This window comes from Xyrauchen texanus, chromosome 41 (assembly GCF_025860055.1).
Source record: "Xyrauchen texanus isolate HMW12.3.18 chromosome 41, RBS_HiC_50CHRs, whole genome shotgun sequence".
NCBI classification, from domain to species: domain Eukaryota; kingdom Metazoa; phylum Chordata; class Actinopteri; order Cypriniformes; family Catostomidae; genus Xyrauchen; species Xyrauchen texanus.
Window position 1 is genome coordinate 22,963,226 of NC_068316.1, and position 17,686 is coordinate 22,980,911.

General features: G+C 45.4%; 1 protein-coding gene across 7 annotated transcripts in view; it reads left to right on the top strand.

The window, feature by feature from the left end:
* Positions 1-2,792: 2,792 nt before the first annotated feature.
* The window catches only part of si:ch1073-59l16.1 (polymeric immunoglobulin receptor), a 30,909-nt gene continuing 16,015 nt past the window's right edge, over positions 2,793-17,686 (top strand). For all 7 annotated transcript variants that reach the window (XM_052113422.1, XM_052113425.1, XM_052113424.1 and 4 more), the window contains exons 1-2: positions 2,793-2,894; positions 3,441-3,758. In XM_052113422.1, the coding sequence (XP_051969382.1) occupies positions 2,843-2,894; positions 3,441-3,758 (370 nt within the window). In that variant the 5' untranslated portion in view covers positions 2,793-2,842. The remainder of the gene's footprint in view (positions 2,895-3,440; positions 3,759-17,686) is intronic.

Below are 17,686 nucleotides of genomic sequence, written 5' to 3' on the forward strand. Positions count from 1 at the left end.
CATCCAACTGAGAGCAAGGTGGAAGCGATCGTTAAGGCCCCTGCTCCAAAAAATGTCTTGTAATTAAGATCTTTTCTGGGTCTTTTGAATTTCTATGGAAAGTTTGTGGCAAATGCTGCACATTGTTGCACCCACTTTACAGATTGTTGCAAGCCAAAGTAAATGGTCCCTAGTGTGGCTAGCCAACTATGATCCCAAGAAATCACTAAGACTCACCTGTGACATCTCACTATGACTTTGGAGCAGTTAACTCATGTGTTACATTCGTGTGAGGAACACCCCATTGCATTTGCATTGAGGACTTTATCAGCAAGTGTGCAAAACTATGCACAGATTGAAAAAGAGGCCCTGAGCATATTCTTTGAAGTAAAAAAAGGGGGGCTGTGTTTCAAGTTAGATGAATTGCCCATCAGCGCAAAGGACATCCCACAGAAACCAGGAGAAACCATCTGCTAAAGACCAGCTCTCAACAGACCAGGGCTGCATCCTGTGGGGATCAAGAGTGATCAATCCTCCGAAGTACAGGGAAAGACTGTTGTCTGAGCTGCATGAGAGTCACACAGGTACAATAAGAATGAAAGCATTGGCAAGAGGATACCTCTGGAGACCAGGGTTTGACCAAAACATAAAAAATTTCATAAGTAAGTGCACTCCATCCAAGTTGGGGGAAAACTATGAATGAAAGCTCATGACACACCTTCCAGTAAACTCAGATAATTTGAGGTTGGCCAAAAGTAACAGTGCGGAACAGTCGACACTCAGATTGTTCCTGGGTTCCAGGAGTAATCTTGTTCAAACATGGACCTATCTCAAATCGAGTACAGGTCAGAGGTCTTAGTGTGAAGGTAGATGTTGACCATTTAATGTCATATAAAATACTGGACAGAAAGGCTGCTATGGACAGTACCATGGCAGATGACTTTTTGTGTGGCAAGGGCAATGCCAGTGTTACACAACCACATGTTTCAGTGGAATCAGGGACAGCTCCTAGTCCTGGATGGAGATATCCACTTAACCAGAGAAAATTCTCTAACAGACTAGATCTGTAGTTATGGACTGATTAGTGGTGATAAAGAGGCAAATTCAGTTCAAGTTAAGGAAGATGTAATGTATTGTGAATGTAAGTCTATACCATGTATTACAGAATCATTCACTCAGATTAATTAAATGTCTCCTGAGTAGGGTTGCACCAGCTGTGCGTAAGTTCTCACATAAGTTAGGGTGTAAAGTTCACACTTAGGGCTTAGTAAATACTAGTTAGTTTGTAACTAAGTCAGTGCTTAATTTGGTTGCACCACCTGTTCTTAGGGCAAGACTTTACTAGTAGGTTGTAAGCTCTCCGTTAAGTAATGCGTAGTCGCATAATATGACGTTTACCCATATTTATCCAATAAGCAGCCTTCAAATTTTTACACAGAAGTGTTAAAAAGCCATGAACTTCAATTTGATCTCGTTTACAGTTGATGTTCAAACCTTGTTTACTCGTAACTGTCAGCTGTAATAAATGATATCCCCATTAAAATACAATATTATTAAAATATTAAAATATTTTGAATGTGTTGACACTTGACACCAGGTGACGTACCCTGAAAACTGCACTGTTAGATCGGCTTCATGCGGTTGGCATTAAAACGTCTCTCTCTCTCTCTCTCTCTCTCTCTCTCTCTCTCTCTCTCTCTCTCTCTCTCTCTCTCTCTCTCTCTCTCTCTCAAATGTCAACATCATACTGTATGTCAAAATGATTGATGTCACGCAAAACACAAGCTCATTGATGTCATAGAGTATCAGTCTGCTTTTTTATTCCATCCGTTAAGCCTGGTCAGAGGCTTCTGTAAATATTTATTTCACACGTGGGTGTACGTCCTACCTAAGTTTTATGGTGCAACACTCAAATATGTAGTAGTGCGTAAATTGTTACTTAGTGCCCATTTACCCCCACAACTAGGCTAAGTTGTAAAGTACGTATAACTGGTGCATCCGGCCCCTGATGTCTTCTCCATCAAAGCAGGGACAAACCTCACTGTTTACTTACAAACATTGAAATTATAGTTGTATTTACGCTTGTTGACCTTTGTTCAGTATTACATGTCAGAGATGATGTTCAGTCACCCAAGGAAAAATATAATCACAGCTAAGAATAATATGTGTAATTTGACTACTACTTTTTTCCAGTAGGTAATATCATTAGTTACCATACAGTGTAATCTAGTCCAGTGGTTCTCAGTTGGTTTTCTAACAGTACTCAGACTATCTTATAAAATAACATTTTGATGGCTGAGAACTACTGATTGATTCCGTTTACCAGTCAGCTTTCTGCCCACAGGCACAACAATTGATACTAAGCTCAAGGCCGTCTACACAGTAGCTTAATTTTCTCACAATATGCTTGACCTCATAATGACCACAGTGAGAAGTTTCAGCTTCCTAAATTCTGAGTGTATGTCTATTTTTAAACTATAAACTAATTTTCGTGTTTTTGTCATTTATTTAATTAGCTTCGGAACGATTTTGTAATGATAACAAAAAAAAAATGTAAACGCCTGAAGTCGGTTTTCCTCAGTCTCAATCAACAAATGTTTTTTAAAAAAATGTATGCATTTTTCTAAATGGTTGGGTGGGATATCTCAGTGGTTTCCTCTTTCTTGTGAAAAATGTTACTCCAAAAATGAAGCATGATGCATACCACAGTTGCATCATTCTATTCACACATACTCTTGCAAAACAGTGGCGATCATGAGAGAGAGAGAGACAGGGAGTGAGTCAGGGTTGTATTGCAGAAAATAAGGAACTACTGATGTGAAAAGGAGAGATTTCACATCCATTCCTATCATATACCATCATAATGATGGATCTGTGTAACCTTCTCTTCATCTTTCTGTTGATGAAACTCTCAGGTAAGACAAACAAGGTTCCTGAAGGTTAACACATATTAATTATTTGTGCACTTGTATCATTGTCATGTGAAATATTAATGCTTTCCCTACTGTACATATGTACTACTAAGATCATCTTAATTTTGGTGTTATATTGTGTGATTGTTGATTGAACATACAGCAAATATGCAAAACCAAACATTCGGTTGCATCCTAAAGAGAACACTAATGAAAATGCTTCCATTTGTGTATTTAAAAAATAAAATGAAAATTTTATTACAAATTATATCATCATTAATTAACCGTTGGAAAATGTTCAGAATACTTTTACTTTAAGAACAGCATGCACTCAAGTTTGCATGGTCTCCATAAGAAATAGACTCCATAAACCTGATGATACACGTTATCCTGCATGATTGAATAATAATAAAAAAGAGCATCTTGTGTGCAAGGAAATCTGACCTTAACATTTAACATTAACATTACATTTGCTTACATTCTAGAAATTGTTTCTAATGAATTGTGTTATCATTTTAATTTTTAATTTTTAATTTTATGTTTTTGAAGGTACTCAAGATGTCACCACGGTCAGAAAAATATCTGTTCAGAAAGGAAAATCTATCACAATTCCTTGCTTATATAGACAAGAATATACAAATTCATACAAGTACTTGAGGGCTGGATACAATTGGCTTTTTAGTAAATATATAGAGTCATCTGACCATCAATGTAATCACAGCACAGTTTGCATCTCTGATGACACATCACACAACATCTTTACTGTACACATGAATAATATTCAAGAGTCTGGTAATTTCTGGTGTGCTGTCAGGATTCCTTATGGTTGGGACAAACGGACAGGATTTTTCTTGGAAGTCACAGAAGGTGAGACTCTCATACAGTTTTTTTTTATTTTATTTTTTTTATATAGTTCCTTGATAGTCTCCTGCATGTTGACTTTCCCAAAAATGTAAAACTTTCAGGGAAAGTAATTTACTCCACTATATGTTCTTACACACCTGTACGACTTTCTTCCCTCCATGGAACACAAAAGGAGGTGTTAGTCTGTTAGCCTCAGTATATATTCACTTTCATGGCATCTTTTTTTCAGTACAATGAAAGTGAATGGTGACTGTGGTAAACATTCTTCCTTACATCTCTTTTTGTGTTCCATGAGTGAGTAAATGCTGACCGAATTTTCAGATTTGGGTGACTTTGTATAATTGCTGCCTCAAATTGTTAAGTAAAATCAAAGTGGTTCCATACTGTAGTTAAAACATGCAGTTATACATTCATTGCACATATTCAAACAATTTGAATTTATCTTTCTGATGAAAAACATTTAGTTGAGACTTTTTTTTTATTATTTGGTAACATGTTACAGGAAAGCTGTATTAAATGAATATTCCTGGTTCAATACAAGTTAAAGAGATCTGTGACAAGGAGGAGGGCGTGGCCAGGCCGTGAGGGTGCACGGCTGGCGCTGAATCAGATGATCAGTGGGAGAGCGATATAAAGGGGAGCCAGAGACGCCAGTTTGAGAGAGAAAGAGAGATGCACACAGCTGTGTTGCCTGTTTGTTTATGTTTGTTTTATATTAAGTATGATATTAAAGTTTATGTTGACTGTTCAGCCAGTTCCTACCTCCTCCTTGCCCATCCTTTAACTGTTACAGGATCGTTCTCCCAAAAATGACAATTCTCTCATCATTTACTCACCCTCGTGCCATCACAGATGTGTATGGCTTTCTTTCTTCTGCAGAACACAAACAAAGATTTTTAGCAAAATATAACTAATTTTCCACTGTTCATATTTAATTTCAGTCTTTAGTCATGATTATGATATCAAGCTCAGTTACACTTCCTAGTGCTTGACACATGTGCACAGTGCTAGATGGCGCTTTAGGAAGTTTAATCGAGATTGAACTCATGATCGCCAATAAGACTGCTGTCAAGATGTACAGTGAAACAAGAGTTACATTTTGGTTTGTTCTTACCCAAAGCCAACTGAATCGCTTCAGAAGACACTGATTAAACCACTGGAGTAATATAAATTACTTTTATGAAGTTGTAAAATTGGCAATAACACAAAAAGCGAAGGAAGCAATTTTATCACACTAAAATCATGTTAACCTTAATCTTAAATCAAGGTAACACATGTTAAATCATATTGCCTATGTTTTGTGGCTATAATTTCAAAACAGTGAGTATTTCAATGTTTACGGATTAGCCCCATTCACTTCCATTGTAAGTGCCTCACAGTATCCCAGATATTTGCTTTTTTTTTTTTTTATTTTAAGGATCAAGTCAAAATTAATTTTTGTGGTAATTAATATTTTGCCAAAAATGCCAAGTCAATTCATTTGTATTTGTATAGTGCTTTTCACATCGTTTCAAAGCAGTTTTACAGAATTAACAAAAAAATTAAACTATAATATCTATAAAGTCTTAGAGTGATCATTGTGTAGAAAAAAATATATTTTTTATTAACTGTACGATTAATGACTAATGTCTTTGAAGTCCATCCCGTATTAACTGCAGAAGTTCACATAGATTAGCTTTGTTTTAGATTTAGCATTGTCCTTTGTTAGTTGGCTGATGAAGGCTTTTGCTGGCAATTAAATGATAGTATATGTATTCCACTTCAAGAGTGTAGTCCATTAATAGACAAAGGTGATGCAGGCAGAGATCAGTGAGGTGCAGTGCAGTTCAACCGCCAGGTCCTTTCGGAGAGGTTCGGTGGGGTCCTAAATCCAAGGTTCAGGCAGTGGCATATTAAGTATCTGATGTCTTACATTTGGCATCAGTTCATCCTCTGAAGTCCATTGTAAAAGATTGAAGTGATGTCTGGCTAACGCCGGCTGCATTTAGTCATCATCACTCAGAGACACTGTAACACATGTTTTTATTTGGGTCAAAAGGAGGAAACGGGACACGGCGATTCCAACTCAGGATTGTCACTTTTTCTTAACTGAAAATAAACACATTCGCTTAAAGTGCAGCAGTTAAGCTCCAATTCAAACACACAAACAACATCTCAGCTGGGCCGTCTTTTATCTCTCCTGATTCTCACTGTGAACATGGAAATGGTAATTAGTTACAATTAATCTCAGGTGGATGTTCTTACTTCTTTCTTACTTCTGCACCCAAGATAGGTGCTCGATCACGCCCTCACCTCCACATAACCCACCGCCCAACTCAGGCCGGGGGAACCGTCCGGAACAGCCATCTGTGCATCCTTCATGACACGAGGCAATACAACAATACGATGCATTGGATATGCATCAAATTTAGACACCACATTGACCTTTCTATAATCCACGCAGAACCAGACAAAGCCATTGCTCTTAAGGTACCAGAACCACTGGACTGGCCCAATCAATGTGGGATTCTTCTGTTAGGTCCATATCAAGTATGGCCTTTAATTCTTACGTACTACTTGTTTCTTGGGTAAGTGGTAGGGCCGACTACGTACCACTACCTCTGGGGTTGTCTGGATGTGGTATTTTATGAGATTAATGCAGCCGGATAGATGCGAGAACACGTCAGAGAAATTATTTTGCAAACTGGCAACCTCCATATGTTGTGATAGCGAGAGGTGGTCTCCGCAAGGGACCAGGGTGAACATATTGGCTTTTAGACTCACCTCCGTGTCAAGCTCCTCCCTCTCCAGAACTACCTTTGCCAAGGATACCTGGACCGCCTCTCTCCATGGTTTTAGTAGGTTGAGGTGGTAAATTTGACGACCCCTGCCTCTATCCAAAGGCACTTCCTCATAATCGACTTCACCAAATCGCTGTGTGACCTCAAAGGGCCCTTGCCACTTTGCGAGTAATTTATAGCTTGATATGGGCAGTAATACAAGTTCTTTATCTCCCTATGCAAATTCCCATAGCATAGATTCCCTGTTATACAGGCAGTAACAAATTCTTGAGCCTGTAACATATTCTCCAGTTATAGTCGACCAAGTGTGTGGAGTTTTGCTCTCAGGTCAAAAATGTACTGATTTTAATTTTTACTTTGTGAAGGTCGCTCCTCCCAAAGACACCATGGGCTTATTCCCATATAACAATTCAAAACTGGAAAAGCCCTGTTGAGGTTTGCGGGACTTCTTGCACTGCAAATAACAGGGGTTTGAGCCACTTATCCCAATTCCTAGCATCTTCGTTCATGAAATCACAAATCTGGCAGAGAGAGAGACAGGATGGTTACTACACCCCTGAGGCCAGGGCACTGGGCGAAGGGAAACGTGCGCCTGACTTTGCTCAACATAACGGATCGGAACTGCTGGTGGCACTCTTCTGGACTGCAGCCAACCCGCTGCAGGATGGCTTTCTTCAGCTCAGGGAACCTAAGAAGGTGGTCAACCAGGAGTTGTTGGGCTGTGAGTTTGGCCTCACTGGTCAGCAGCGGTAGGAGATGGACTGCCCATTGTGCCTGTGGCCATTCCATAGCTTGAGCTATTCCATAGCTTTGGCTCTAAAAGTTCAGGAAAGGCCTCCGGGTCATCCTGCGCCCCTATATTCGCCAGCGTCACATGGGGGTTCGCTGCTGCCAGGGTCGTGGCGTGCGCCCTCCCATGGGGTACCAAGCTCCACAATGCCCGTTGGTCCTCTTCTTGGACTCGAAGAAACACCTTGAAACGTTGTTGCTGCTCCGCACACAGATCCATGAGGGCTTGGTGTCGAGCCTGGTGGATGCTGGCGAGGGATCGGAACACTTTCTCCAGTGGCAAAGAAAACTCCTTAGCAGCATAGTTTCCTCCTTATCCAGGGTTTGAGCATCAGTGTAACAGATGTTCGTATTTGGGTCAAAAGGAGGAAGCAGGACACGGCGATTCCAACTCAGTAATGTCACTTTTTATTAACAGAAAATAAACATGTTCGCTTAAAGCACCACGGTGAAGCTTCAATTTTAACACACAAACAGCTTCTCAGTTGGGCTCTTTCTCCCTTTTGATGGACTGGGCCATCTTTTATCTCCCCCGACTCTTACTGTGACCATGGAAATGGTAATTAGACACAATTCATCTCAGGTGGATGACCTTACGGCTTTCCCTCTCCCCAGACGGGCACTTGACCATGCCCTCACCTCCACACATAGCAGTGGAGTCCGATACCAAACAGGAATGGAGCTGGATCTGGCTGGCTCTGGCTATGAATCACGAGGTTGAGACATGAAAACAAATAGAATAATATTAGCGTAGATGTCATTACATTTTATGCAGAGTTATAGATCATGATAGATGTTTCTGTTTCTTGCAGACCTGACTAAATAAGCTTAATTGTAAGTTAATGGATAAATTAAGTGTATATACAGTATTGCTAAATTAGTCTTTAGTCTGGACTTAAACTGAGTGAATGTGTCTGCATCCCGAACAGTATTAGGGAGACTATTCCATTGTTTAGGAGACAAATAGGAAAAGGATCTACCTCCTATTGTGCATTTTGATATTCTAGGGACTATTAACAAGCCAGATTTTTGTGATCGTAATAAACATGAAGGAATATAGAGTGTCAGATTGTCACTTAAGTACTGTGGGGCTAGACAATTCAAAGTTTCATATGTAGTTTACAGAATATTAAAATTAATACGAAATGTAACATGTAGTCAATGTAACAATGATAAAATTTGACTAATATGATCATATTTCTTGGTTCTAGTCAGCACTCTGGCAGCTGCATTTTTAAACAATTGAAGTTTATTTACTGAACTTGCTGGACAGTCTCCCAGTAATGAATTATAATAATATAGTCTTGAGGTCATGAATGCATAAATTAGTTTTTCAGCATCAGCAACAGAGGTTCCCCTTCTGTCACTCACTCGAAGTTGTGTTGATGAAGTGACACTAGGGGTCACTCTTGGGAGTGCCATTCATCTCTGATCTTTTGAGATAAAGCCAATGAAAATTGCCGAGTGGAATTTGCATGCCACTCCCCCGGACATACGTGTATAAACGGAGGGAAAATGCAGCCACTCATTCAAGAGCCAAGCGGTTGTATTACACTGAGCTGAAACTACATTTTCATCTCTCACTCTTACAAGATGTTGGATTCTATGGCTCATTACAGCGGTTCTTCCCCTTTCATACTGGTGTTGTGTAGATAATCTCCCCTGTGCGCTTCAACAGTAAAAGAGCTGATTTTTCAGTTTATTCTCCAAAAAAGATCATATTTCCCTACTAAAAGAGTGACACTCACAAAAGCATCTTTTTCAAGATGCCTTTTGTTTGTGTGTTATTGCTGGTTGCGGCCGTTATCTCTCAGCTTCTGATGGCCACGATCCCTGTCTCATGTGTCTGGGTGCTTCCCAAATGGAGACTGCGTACTTGAATGGTTCATGTCCTTATTGTGAGAATATGACCATGGCTAAGTTGTGGTCGCAGCTTTCCTTCGTAAGAGGGAATGCCACCCCAGCAGCTCCTTGGCTCGGTCCTTCTCCCTATGAGAATGAGGCAGAATCGGTTAGCACTGGGGCGATCTGGAGACTTCAAAGGGAGCTTCTCCATCGAACTCCTCCGCTCTCCCTACCCTCGATGGTGAGGCGGCAAGGGGACATGCGGCGATTCCTCAGGTGGATCAAGAGGTCATGGTGCACTTGTGCCCGCAGAGCGACACACCTGGCTTAACCATTTCTTTTTGGTAGGTTTGTCGCACCGAATGCTGGTCCCCTGTCCCTGCACACCCAGCTGTGGTACAAATCAATCCCTGATGTAGTTGCCTCCATGGGTTACTAGGATGAGAATCTTTCTCTCCCATCCCAGGCTGTTCCAGGAGTGGTCACAAGGAGCCAGGTAAATGCTTTGATGTCCCTGGACTCAGCACAGCCACAAGTGGCATCTCAGGTTCTGCACCATCGCGAGGCCCCGCATGCCAGTACGTCTGACATGATTGTTCCCTTGGTCATGCTCCCAAGCCCATTATGGTGGCTGACCAGGACTGTCCGACTCGGCTATGTGATTCAGATCACCACCGCACAGGTTCAACAGCATTCACTTCACGATGGTGAAAGGTGAGAACGCTGCTGCCTTGCATGCGGAGATCGCCGCCCTTCTACAGAAGGACACAATTGAGCCAGTCCCTCCAGCCAAGATGAAGAAAGGGTTTTACAGCCCCTGCTTCATCATATCCAAAAAAGGTTGCAGACAATCTTGGACCTGCGAGTTCTAAATCGGGCTTTGCACAGACTCCCGTTCAAGATGCTGACGCAAAGGTGCATTTTAGCGAGCGCCCGCCATAAAGATTGGTTTATGGACTCAGTCTCAATGAAGGCGTGCCTCACAAAAGAGCAGTCAGTGCAGAATTGCCTGCGAACATTCAGGCAAAACACGTTGGTCCCACTGAAATCTTTTCATAGGCTCCTGGGAAATATGGCATTCTCAGTGGCACTCACGCCGCTCTGGTTCAAACATATGAGTCCGCTTCAGCAGGAATTCCCCTAGGTCAGGTCTCCAGGCACGTCATGGTTTCGACGGATGCCTCCAAGCATGGCTGGGGCACCGTGTGCAACAGGTACGCAGCTGCTGGTCCATGGACTGGCCCGTGCCAGAATTTACACTTCAACTGCCTCGAGTTGCTGGTGGTATTACTTGCCCTGCAAGGCTTTTGCTATTGATCCAGGCCAAGCATGTGTTGGTCTGGACAGATAACACAGCAACGATCGCGTACATCAACCGCCAAGGTGGTTTAGACTCCTGTCGAAAGTCGCAACTCGCTAGACGTTTCCTCCTCTGGAGTCAGCAGCGACTCAAGTCATTGCGAGCCACTCACATCACGGGCCAACTCAACAGTACAGCGGATGTGCTGTCGTGGCAGGTGGTACTCAGGGGAGACTCCACCCTCAAGTGGTCCAGCTGATCTGGAGTCGATTCGGTCAAGCACAGGTAGACCTGTTTGCTTCCCAGGAATCCTCCCACTGCCCGCTCTGTTATGCCCTGACCAAGGCTCCCCACGGTACACCTGCAGTGTTAGACATGATTACTCAGGCCAGGGCCCCCTCAACGAGGCGCCTGTATGGTGACCTGATGTGATTCTTCCCAAAACAAAGTCCCCCAGAGATGCGCAGTCAGATCAGTTCTTACCTTCCTGCAGGAGAGGTTGGAGAGGCGGCTGTCCCCCTCCATCTTGAAGGTGTATGTGGCCGCTATATTGGCACATCATGATGCAGTGGACGAAGTATTTGGGGAAGCACGACTTGATCCTCAGTTAAACCCCCCCAGGCTGCACCTCGTTCCCTCGTGGGACCTCTCCGTGGTCCTTCGGGGCCTATGGGGAGCTCCATTTGAGCCCCTAGAGTCAGCTGAGTTAAAGGCACTCTCTTTGAAGACTGCCCTCCTGACGGCGCTTCAAGAGGGTAGGGGACCTGCAGGTGTTCTCTGTCAGCGAATTTTGGTCTGGATTACTCTCACGTCGTCTTGAGACCCCAACCGGGCTATGTGCTCAAGGTTCCCACAACTCCGTTCAGGGATCAGGTGGTGAATCTGCAAGCACTGCCCCTCTGAGCAGCTCTTTGTCTTCTTTGGTGGGCAGCAGAAGGGAAGCGCTGTCTCCAAACAGAGGATAGCTCACTGGGCCCTTGATGCCACCCCCTCCTGGGCTGCATGACCATTCTACCAGGGGCGTAGCAGCCTCTTGGGCTTTGACCAACAGCGCCTTTTTAGCAGACATCTATAGAGCAGCGGGATTGGCAAAACGTAACACCTTTGCAAGGTTTTACAACCTCAGGGTTGAGCCAGCTTCATCCCATGTGTAATCAGGTGACACAAACAGGTAAGTTTGGGACAGCTGGCTGGGTGTACTGCTTGTGCACATTGCCTTTCCCCTCCCTTGAGGTGAAGACGTGCGCTCCTTTCCCAGTCATGTTCACAAAAAAGTGTTAACCCTGGATGTTCTTCTTCCTTAGCCCAGTGGCTGGTGAGTCTTTGGAGATGATTACTGCCAGCCCAGTACGTGTGTCAACTAGTCCTGTACTGAGGTAGATGGTTATCCCGTTGATAACCATGTGTAATATATTTTCCGCAAAAGGTTTCCCTGTTGGTAAACCGCATCTCTCTTCCCAGAGGCTCTTCTGCCTCCGGTCACCGTGTCTTCTAATAACTCCTCCCCCCTTGGGTAGGATCTACCTCGGGACCCTTCCACATGTTGTGCTTCCGACCTGAGAGGTACTCGGTAAGACCGTGTGTTGAATATCCACTTTAAAGCCCCCCTCTTTCTGGGTGGGGCGTGGTCTCCTTGGTGTTACTAACTCCTTGGTGGGAGCGCGAATCATCTCTGATCCCTAGTGTCACTTCATCGACACAACATCTCGTTCCTTCCATCAGGGAACAGAGGTTATGTCAGTAACCGAGACAGCATGTGTTATAACTTTGCCAGGTGGAAGAGTGCTGTTGTACGAACATTGGAAATTTGATTTTAAAAAGGACAGATTGGTATCAAATATAACACCTAACTTCTTCGCTGTAGAAGATGACGTAACACTACATCCAAATTCCATTTTAGTGGCTTATTTTTTGGAGGTTTTTGGTCCAATAATTAGTACCTCTGTTTTGCTGAAATTGAGTAGAAGGAAATTTCTGGCCATTCCAGCTTTGATTTCACTGATAAACTGCAAATTGTTGGAGAATTGGGAAATTTCGTTGGGTTTAGAACAAATATAAAGTTGGGTATCATTGGCATAACAATGGAAACGTATTCCATGATTCCTAATAATTTCTCCCAGGGGAAGCATGTATACAGAGAAAAGCAGAGGCCCTAAAACTGATCCTTTTGGCACTCCGTACTTAACTTTTGTTTGATTTGACAAATGCTGTTGATTGAGCTTATATTGAACATGGAAAATTCCTTTAACATTAGATAACGACTCGGTTACTAATGTAACCTCGGTTCCCTGAGAGGAGGGAACGAGTATTGCGTAAGTAGCTTACGCTATGGGAAAACTCCGTTTCTCGAGAAATATTGACGTCTTTATGTAAAACGCATTGCAGCTGCACAGCAGACAGCGATGAGCGAGGCAGCTCGGTCATTGGCTGTGCCGCGGCAACTGCTCGAACCAATCGGACCAATGGGCGTGCGCCTCGCGTTCGCGCGCTCAGAGCCTGCCAAAATTAGCATAGGCAGGCTATATAATGGGCACCCCATCATGTGAGTTCCTTTAGGTTCAATCGACTGAAGCGAACTGACCAAGCACAAGCACGGCAGCTTACGCAATACTCATTCCCTCCTCTCAGGGAACCGAAGTTACGTTAGTAACCGAGTCGTTCCCTATCGAGAGGTCTCTCCTATTGCGTAAGTAGCTTACGCTATGGGAACACCATGTAAAACGCCGTGCATGCTGACTTCGCTCTATAAAACCAGAGGCAGGTGCCTGAGCTTTAAAGCAAAGTGATTATTCCCCGAGCCGGCCAACGGCGAGCTATATACAGGGATATTACAGAGCGTCCTTGCCAAGGCGGGGCGCTCTTTGTACAAACACAAGCACACATCTTATGTACTGAGCTTTTTATGTACTGGTACGCATAATAAATCCTCTAAGTCGGTCAGAGATGGACCTTATAAGGGAGGAGGTGATGTCCAGCATACACACACTCTATTCCATTCTATAGTCAGGCTGATAGAATGTTGGAATGCAATGAGGGGACCTGTAGGTTATAAAACCTGATAAATGTCGAGCGAGGCCCAGCCTGCCGCCGCACAAATATCTTCAATGGGTATCCCACTCGACCACGCCCACGAGGAGGCCATGCTCCTCGTAGAGTGAGCTCTGATTCCTAAGGGGCATTGAAGGCCCTTGGCTTCATAAGCCAGCCTATAGCATCCACTATCCAGCTGATATTCTTTGCTTTGAGACAGCGAGACCCTTAGTTCGGCCGCCAAAGCATACGAATAATTGTTCCGTCTGCCTGAACAGGGCAGAACGTTCCAAATATACTCTGAGCGCCCTGACCGGGCAGAGTAAATTTGCGTCGCTTTAGTCTGCTGGGGACGATAGGCTGCCAGAGATATCACCTGTGCTCTGAAGGGTGTAGAGAGCACTTTAGGAATATACCCGTGCTTTGGCCTAAGGACAACTCTGCAGTCGTTAGGTCCAAATTCCAGGCAAGCAGCGCTTGATGACAGCGCGTGCAGGTCGCCCACTCTTTTAACTGAAGCGAGCGCCAGCAAGAGCGCGGTTTTGAGCGAGAGCTGCTTAAGGTGCACGGTTCGCAGAGGTTTGAATGGGGCACCCTTGAGTGCGTCCAGGACCGTGGCCAGGTCCCAGTTCATCCTCCTAGCGCCTCTTAGGAAACGAACGATCAGATCGTTTTTTCCCTAATGAATGTCCTTTATCAGGATTGTGTGACGCCGCTATGGCAGCCACATAGACTTTGAGCGTGGAGGGTGTGCGGCCCACCTCCAGCAGCTCCTGCAAAAAGGCGAGTACACTTGGTATCTCGCATGTTTTGGGGTTCAAACTCTTGGTATCACACCAGTCACTGAACACTTTCCACTTTCGGGCATACAAGCACCTCGTAGAGGGCGCTCGCGCCTCAGTAATGGTTCTCAAAACTCCACTGGGGAGGTTCTCGGGAACCCGTTGAGGGGCCATGCATGGAGGGCCCACAGATCGGGGCGGGTATGAAGAATCATCCCGCTGGCCTGTCCGAGGAGGTCTTGCCTCAGCAGAATCGGCCATGGGGCAGATTGCATCATCTGTATCAGTTCTGGAAACCACGTCTGGTTTTTCCAGAGTGGGGCTACCAGGAGCACTGCACATTTCACCTCCCTGATCCGACTGATGACCTGAGGTAGCATCGCGATCGGGGGAAAAGCATACAAGGGGCGGCTCGGCCAAACTTGGGCGAGCGCGTCCGTGCTTTTTGAGAAGAAGAGAGGGCAGTGCGTGTTTTCCTTGGAGGCGAAGAGGTCGACCTCTGCCTCGCCAAAGGTTTGCCATAACCACTGAACCATCAGAGGGTGGAGAGACCATTCTCCTGGGAGAACCTTGTCTCTGGATAGCATGTCCACTCCTTGGTTTAGGACACCTGGCACGTGCGCTGCCCTTAGCGAGCGCAGCTGCTGTTGTGACCATAGAATGAGCTCCCTGGCCATAGAGTGCAGGGGAGCTCGACCTGAGTCCACCTTGGCGATTTATTTTCGAAACTACCATCATGTTGTCCGTTCGGACATGTTCGTTTTTTAGGTACGGAAGCAGGGCTCTGAGAGCCAAGGCGACCGCTTTCATTTCCAGACAGTTTATGTGTAGGCGCTTTTCCGGGTTTGACCAAAACCCGGAGACAGGCCTGCCCTCGTAAAGGGCCCCCCATCCTATTTTGGAGGCATCTGTCATGATCATTTTTCTCCGCGTACTCACGCCCAGACTCACGCCGGTTTGATACCAGTTGATGGCTTTCCAGGGTGTCAGGGCTTTTATACAGCCGTGATTCGCTCTGATCAAAAAGTGGCCCGAGCGCCACGCGTGAGTGGGGACACGGCTCTTGAGCCAGCGCTGGAGAGGATGCATGTGCAACAATCCTAGCTGGAGTACAGCTGATGCCGAGGCCATGAGACCGAGCATTCTTTGAAATCGTTTGACGGGGGCATGCGCGCCCATTCTGAACGATGTTGCAAGGCGTCGAATAGAGAGCGCGCGCTCTGATGAGAGGCGTGCTGTCATCTGCACTGAGTCTAGCACTATTCCCAGAAAAGAGATATTCTGGCTGGGGGATAGCACGCTCTTTGCAAAATTGATTCTCAGACCCAGGCATTCTAGATGGCTGATAATCCAAGATCTGTGCGTCATTAACTGGTCATCTGATTGTGTTATGATTAGCCAATCGTCGAGGTAATTCAGTATTCGCACTCCCCGCTGTTTCAGGGGGGAAAGTGCCGCGTCCATACATTTCGTGAATGTACGGGGGGCCAATGATAGGCCGAATGGTAGTACTGTGTACTGGTATGACTGTCCCTCGAAAGCGAATCTCAGAAAGGGCCTGTGATGAGGCGCTATCGGAATGTGAATGTAAGCGTCTTTCAAATCCACTGATAGAAACCAATCCCCGGGGCTAACTTGCGCGAGGATATGTTTGGTTGTTAACATTCTGAACGAGCGAATCATTAAAGCTTTGTTCAGATGTCTGAGATCCAGGATGGGGCGAAGGCCACCGTCCTTTTCGGACGAGAAAATAGCGGCTGTAAAACCCGCCTCGCTCAAAGAGGGAGGAACAGTTTCTATAGCCCTTCTCTATCAGTTTGAGCACCTCGGTGCGTAGAACATGTGACACATCTTTTCTCACTTTCGTCTCGACCACCGCTGAAAAGCGGGGTGGTCTGCGAGCGAACTGAAGTGAGTATCCGTGTTTTATTATGTTCAAAACCCATTTCGGCATGTCGGGGATTTTTTCCCAGGCTTCTGCTCGCACAGATATGGGCTGAATGCTGGCTGGGGGCGTCGCAGTGACGTATGGGCCCCACCGGCAAATCGCTTTGTGCTAACACAGAGTCTATGGCTCTCAGAGGCACAGGTGCACGCTGAGCAGCCGTATTGAGTGCCGAGTGCAGGGGTGCGTGTGAGAGTACAGGCACGCGCGCTATCTCCGAGATGCTCACAGCATGAGTCGGAGAGATGCTTGCAACTGTATGAACAGTGTTTTGGGGTGGGGCTGCATACATCATAATAGGCACGTGCGCCACATTCATAAAGCTTTCCGCATTTAGTTTCTTTGCTCGCGCATTGCATCTGTGATGCTTGCGGCATGAAATAGAGAGCTGTTTGAAACTGTATGGGTATCTGTGTGTAGGGGTGCGTGCAGTACAGCAGGCACGTGTGCTACACTTATAGTATTTCCCGTTTTTACTGGGGAAGTGTTTATAACTGTGGGAACAGTGCTTGTGTGTAGTGGTGCATACATGACAATAGGCACACGATCTACATTTTTGGGACATCCAGCCTGAACTGGGGAGGTATTTGGCACTGTTTGGACAGTATTGATATGTGGGAATGCGCACTTTAGTGTTGACATGTGAACCCTTAGTGACACAGGCAGAAAATGACTCTTTTCGTGATTTCTGTGTGTCGCCGTAAAAATGGCGTTTGATTGCAGGTGAGCGAGTTTTATGACTGGCCCATTGACTGCTGTATAGACATTTCCAGCCGCCTGTAAGGGGAATGGGTAATGTTTTAGATGTTTGAGAGAGCGGTCCGGCTTTTGCGAGACACGTACTCTCTCTTTTTCTTCCTGTTGCTAGGAAGACTTATGAGGCTCCGTGTTCCGAGTGATTCTGGGCCGAGGACCTCGTTGCTCGTGCGGCTTTCTTCGGCCAGCAGAACGCGAGTGGCGTCGAGCGTCCTTTTCAGGTCTGCTCTTCGGCTGGGAGATGGGCGGCTCTGCCCTGGCTCGCTGCTGCTGCTGGGGCGGTTTCTGAGATGAGCTGGAGCGCTTGGGCAGGAAGTGATGCATAGCTTGCGAATCCTTCCGAGCCTCAGTGAAGCGCTCAGTGAATTCTCTCACCGCCGGTCCAAACAGGCCGCTTGGAGTGACAGGCGCGTCAAGAAATGGTGCCTTATCCGCGTGCTTCATCTCCGTTAGCGTTAGCCACAGATGGCGCTCAAGGACGGTCAAATTAGCCATGGCCCGGCCGATGGATTGGGCGGTGGCCTTTGTGGCTCGCAGGGCTACGTCCGTAGCGCTGCGCAGGTCCTTGAAAGCCTCGAAAGCACCGAGGTGCTCAATTGGAAAAGTTTTTGGGGTAGACCTGACCTGCTAAAGAGAGACGGACTCCATCCCTCCAGGGAAGGTGCCGCTCTCCTCTCTAGTAATTTGGCTCATAGACTTAATAA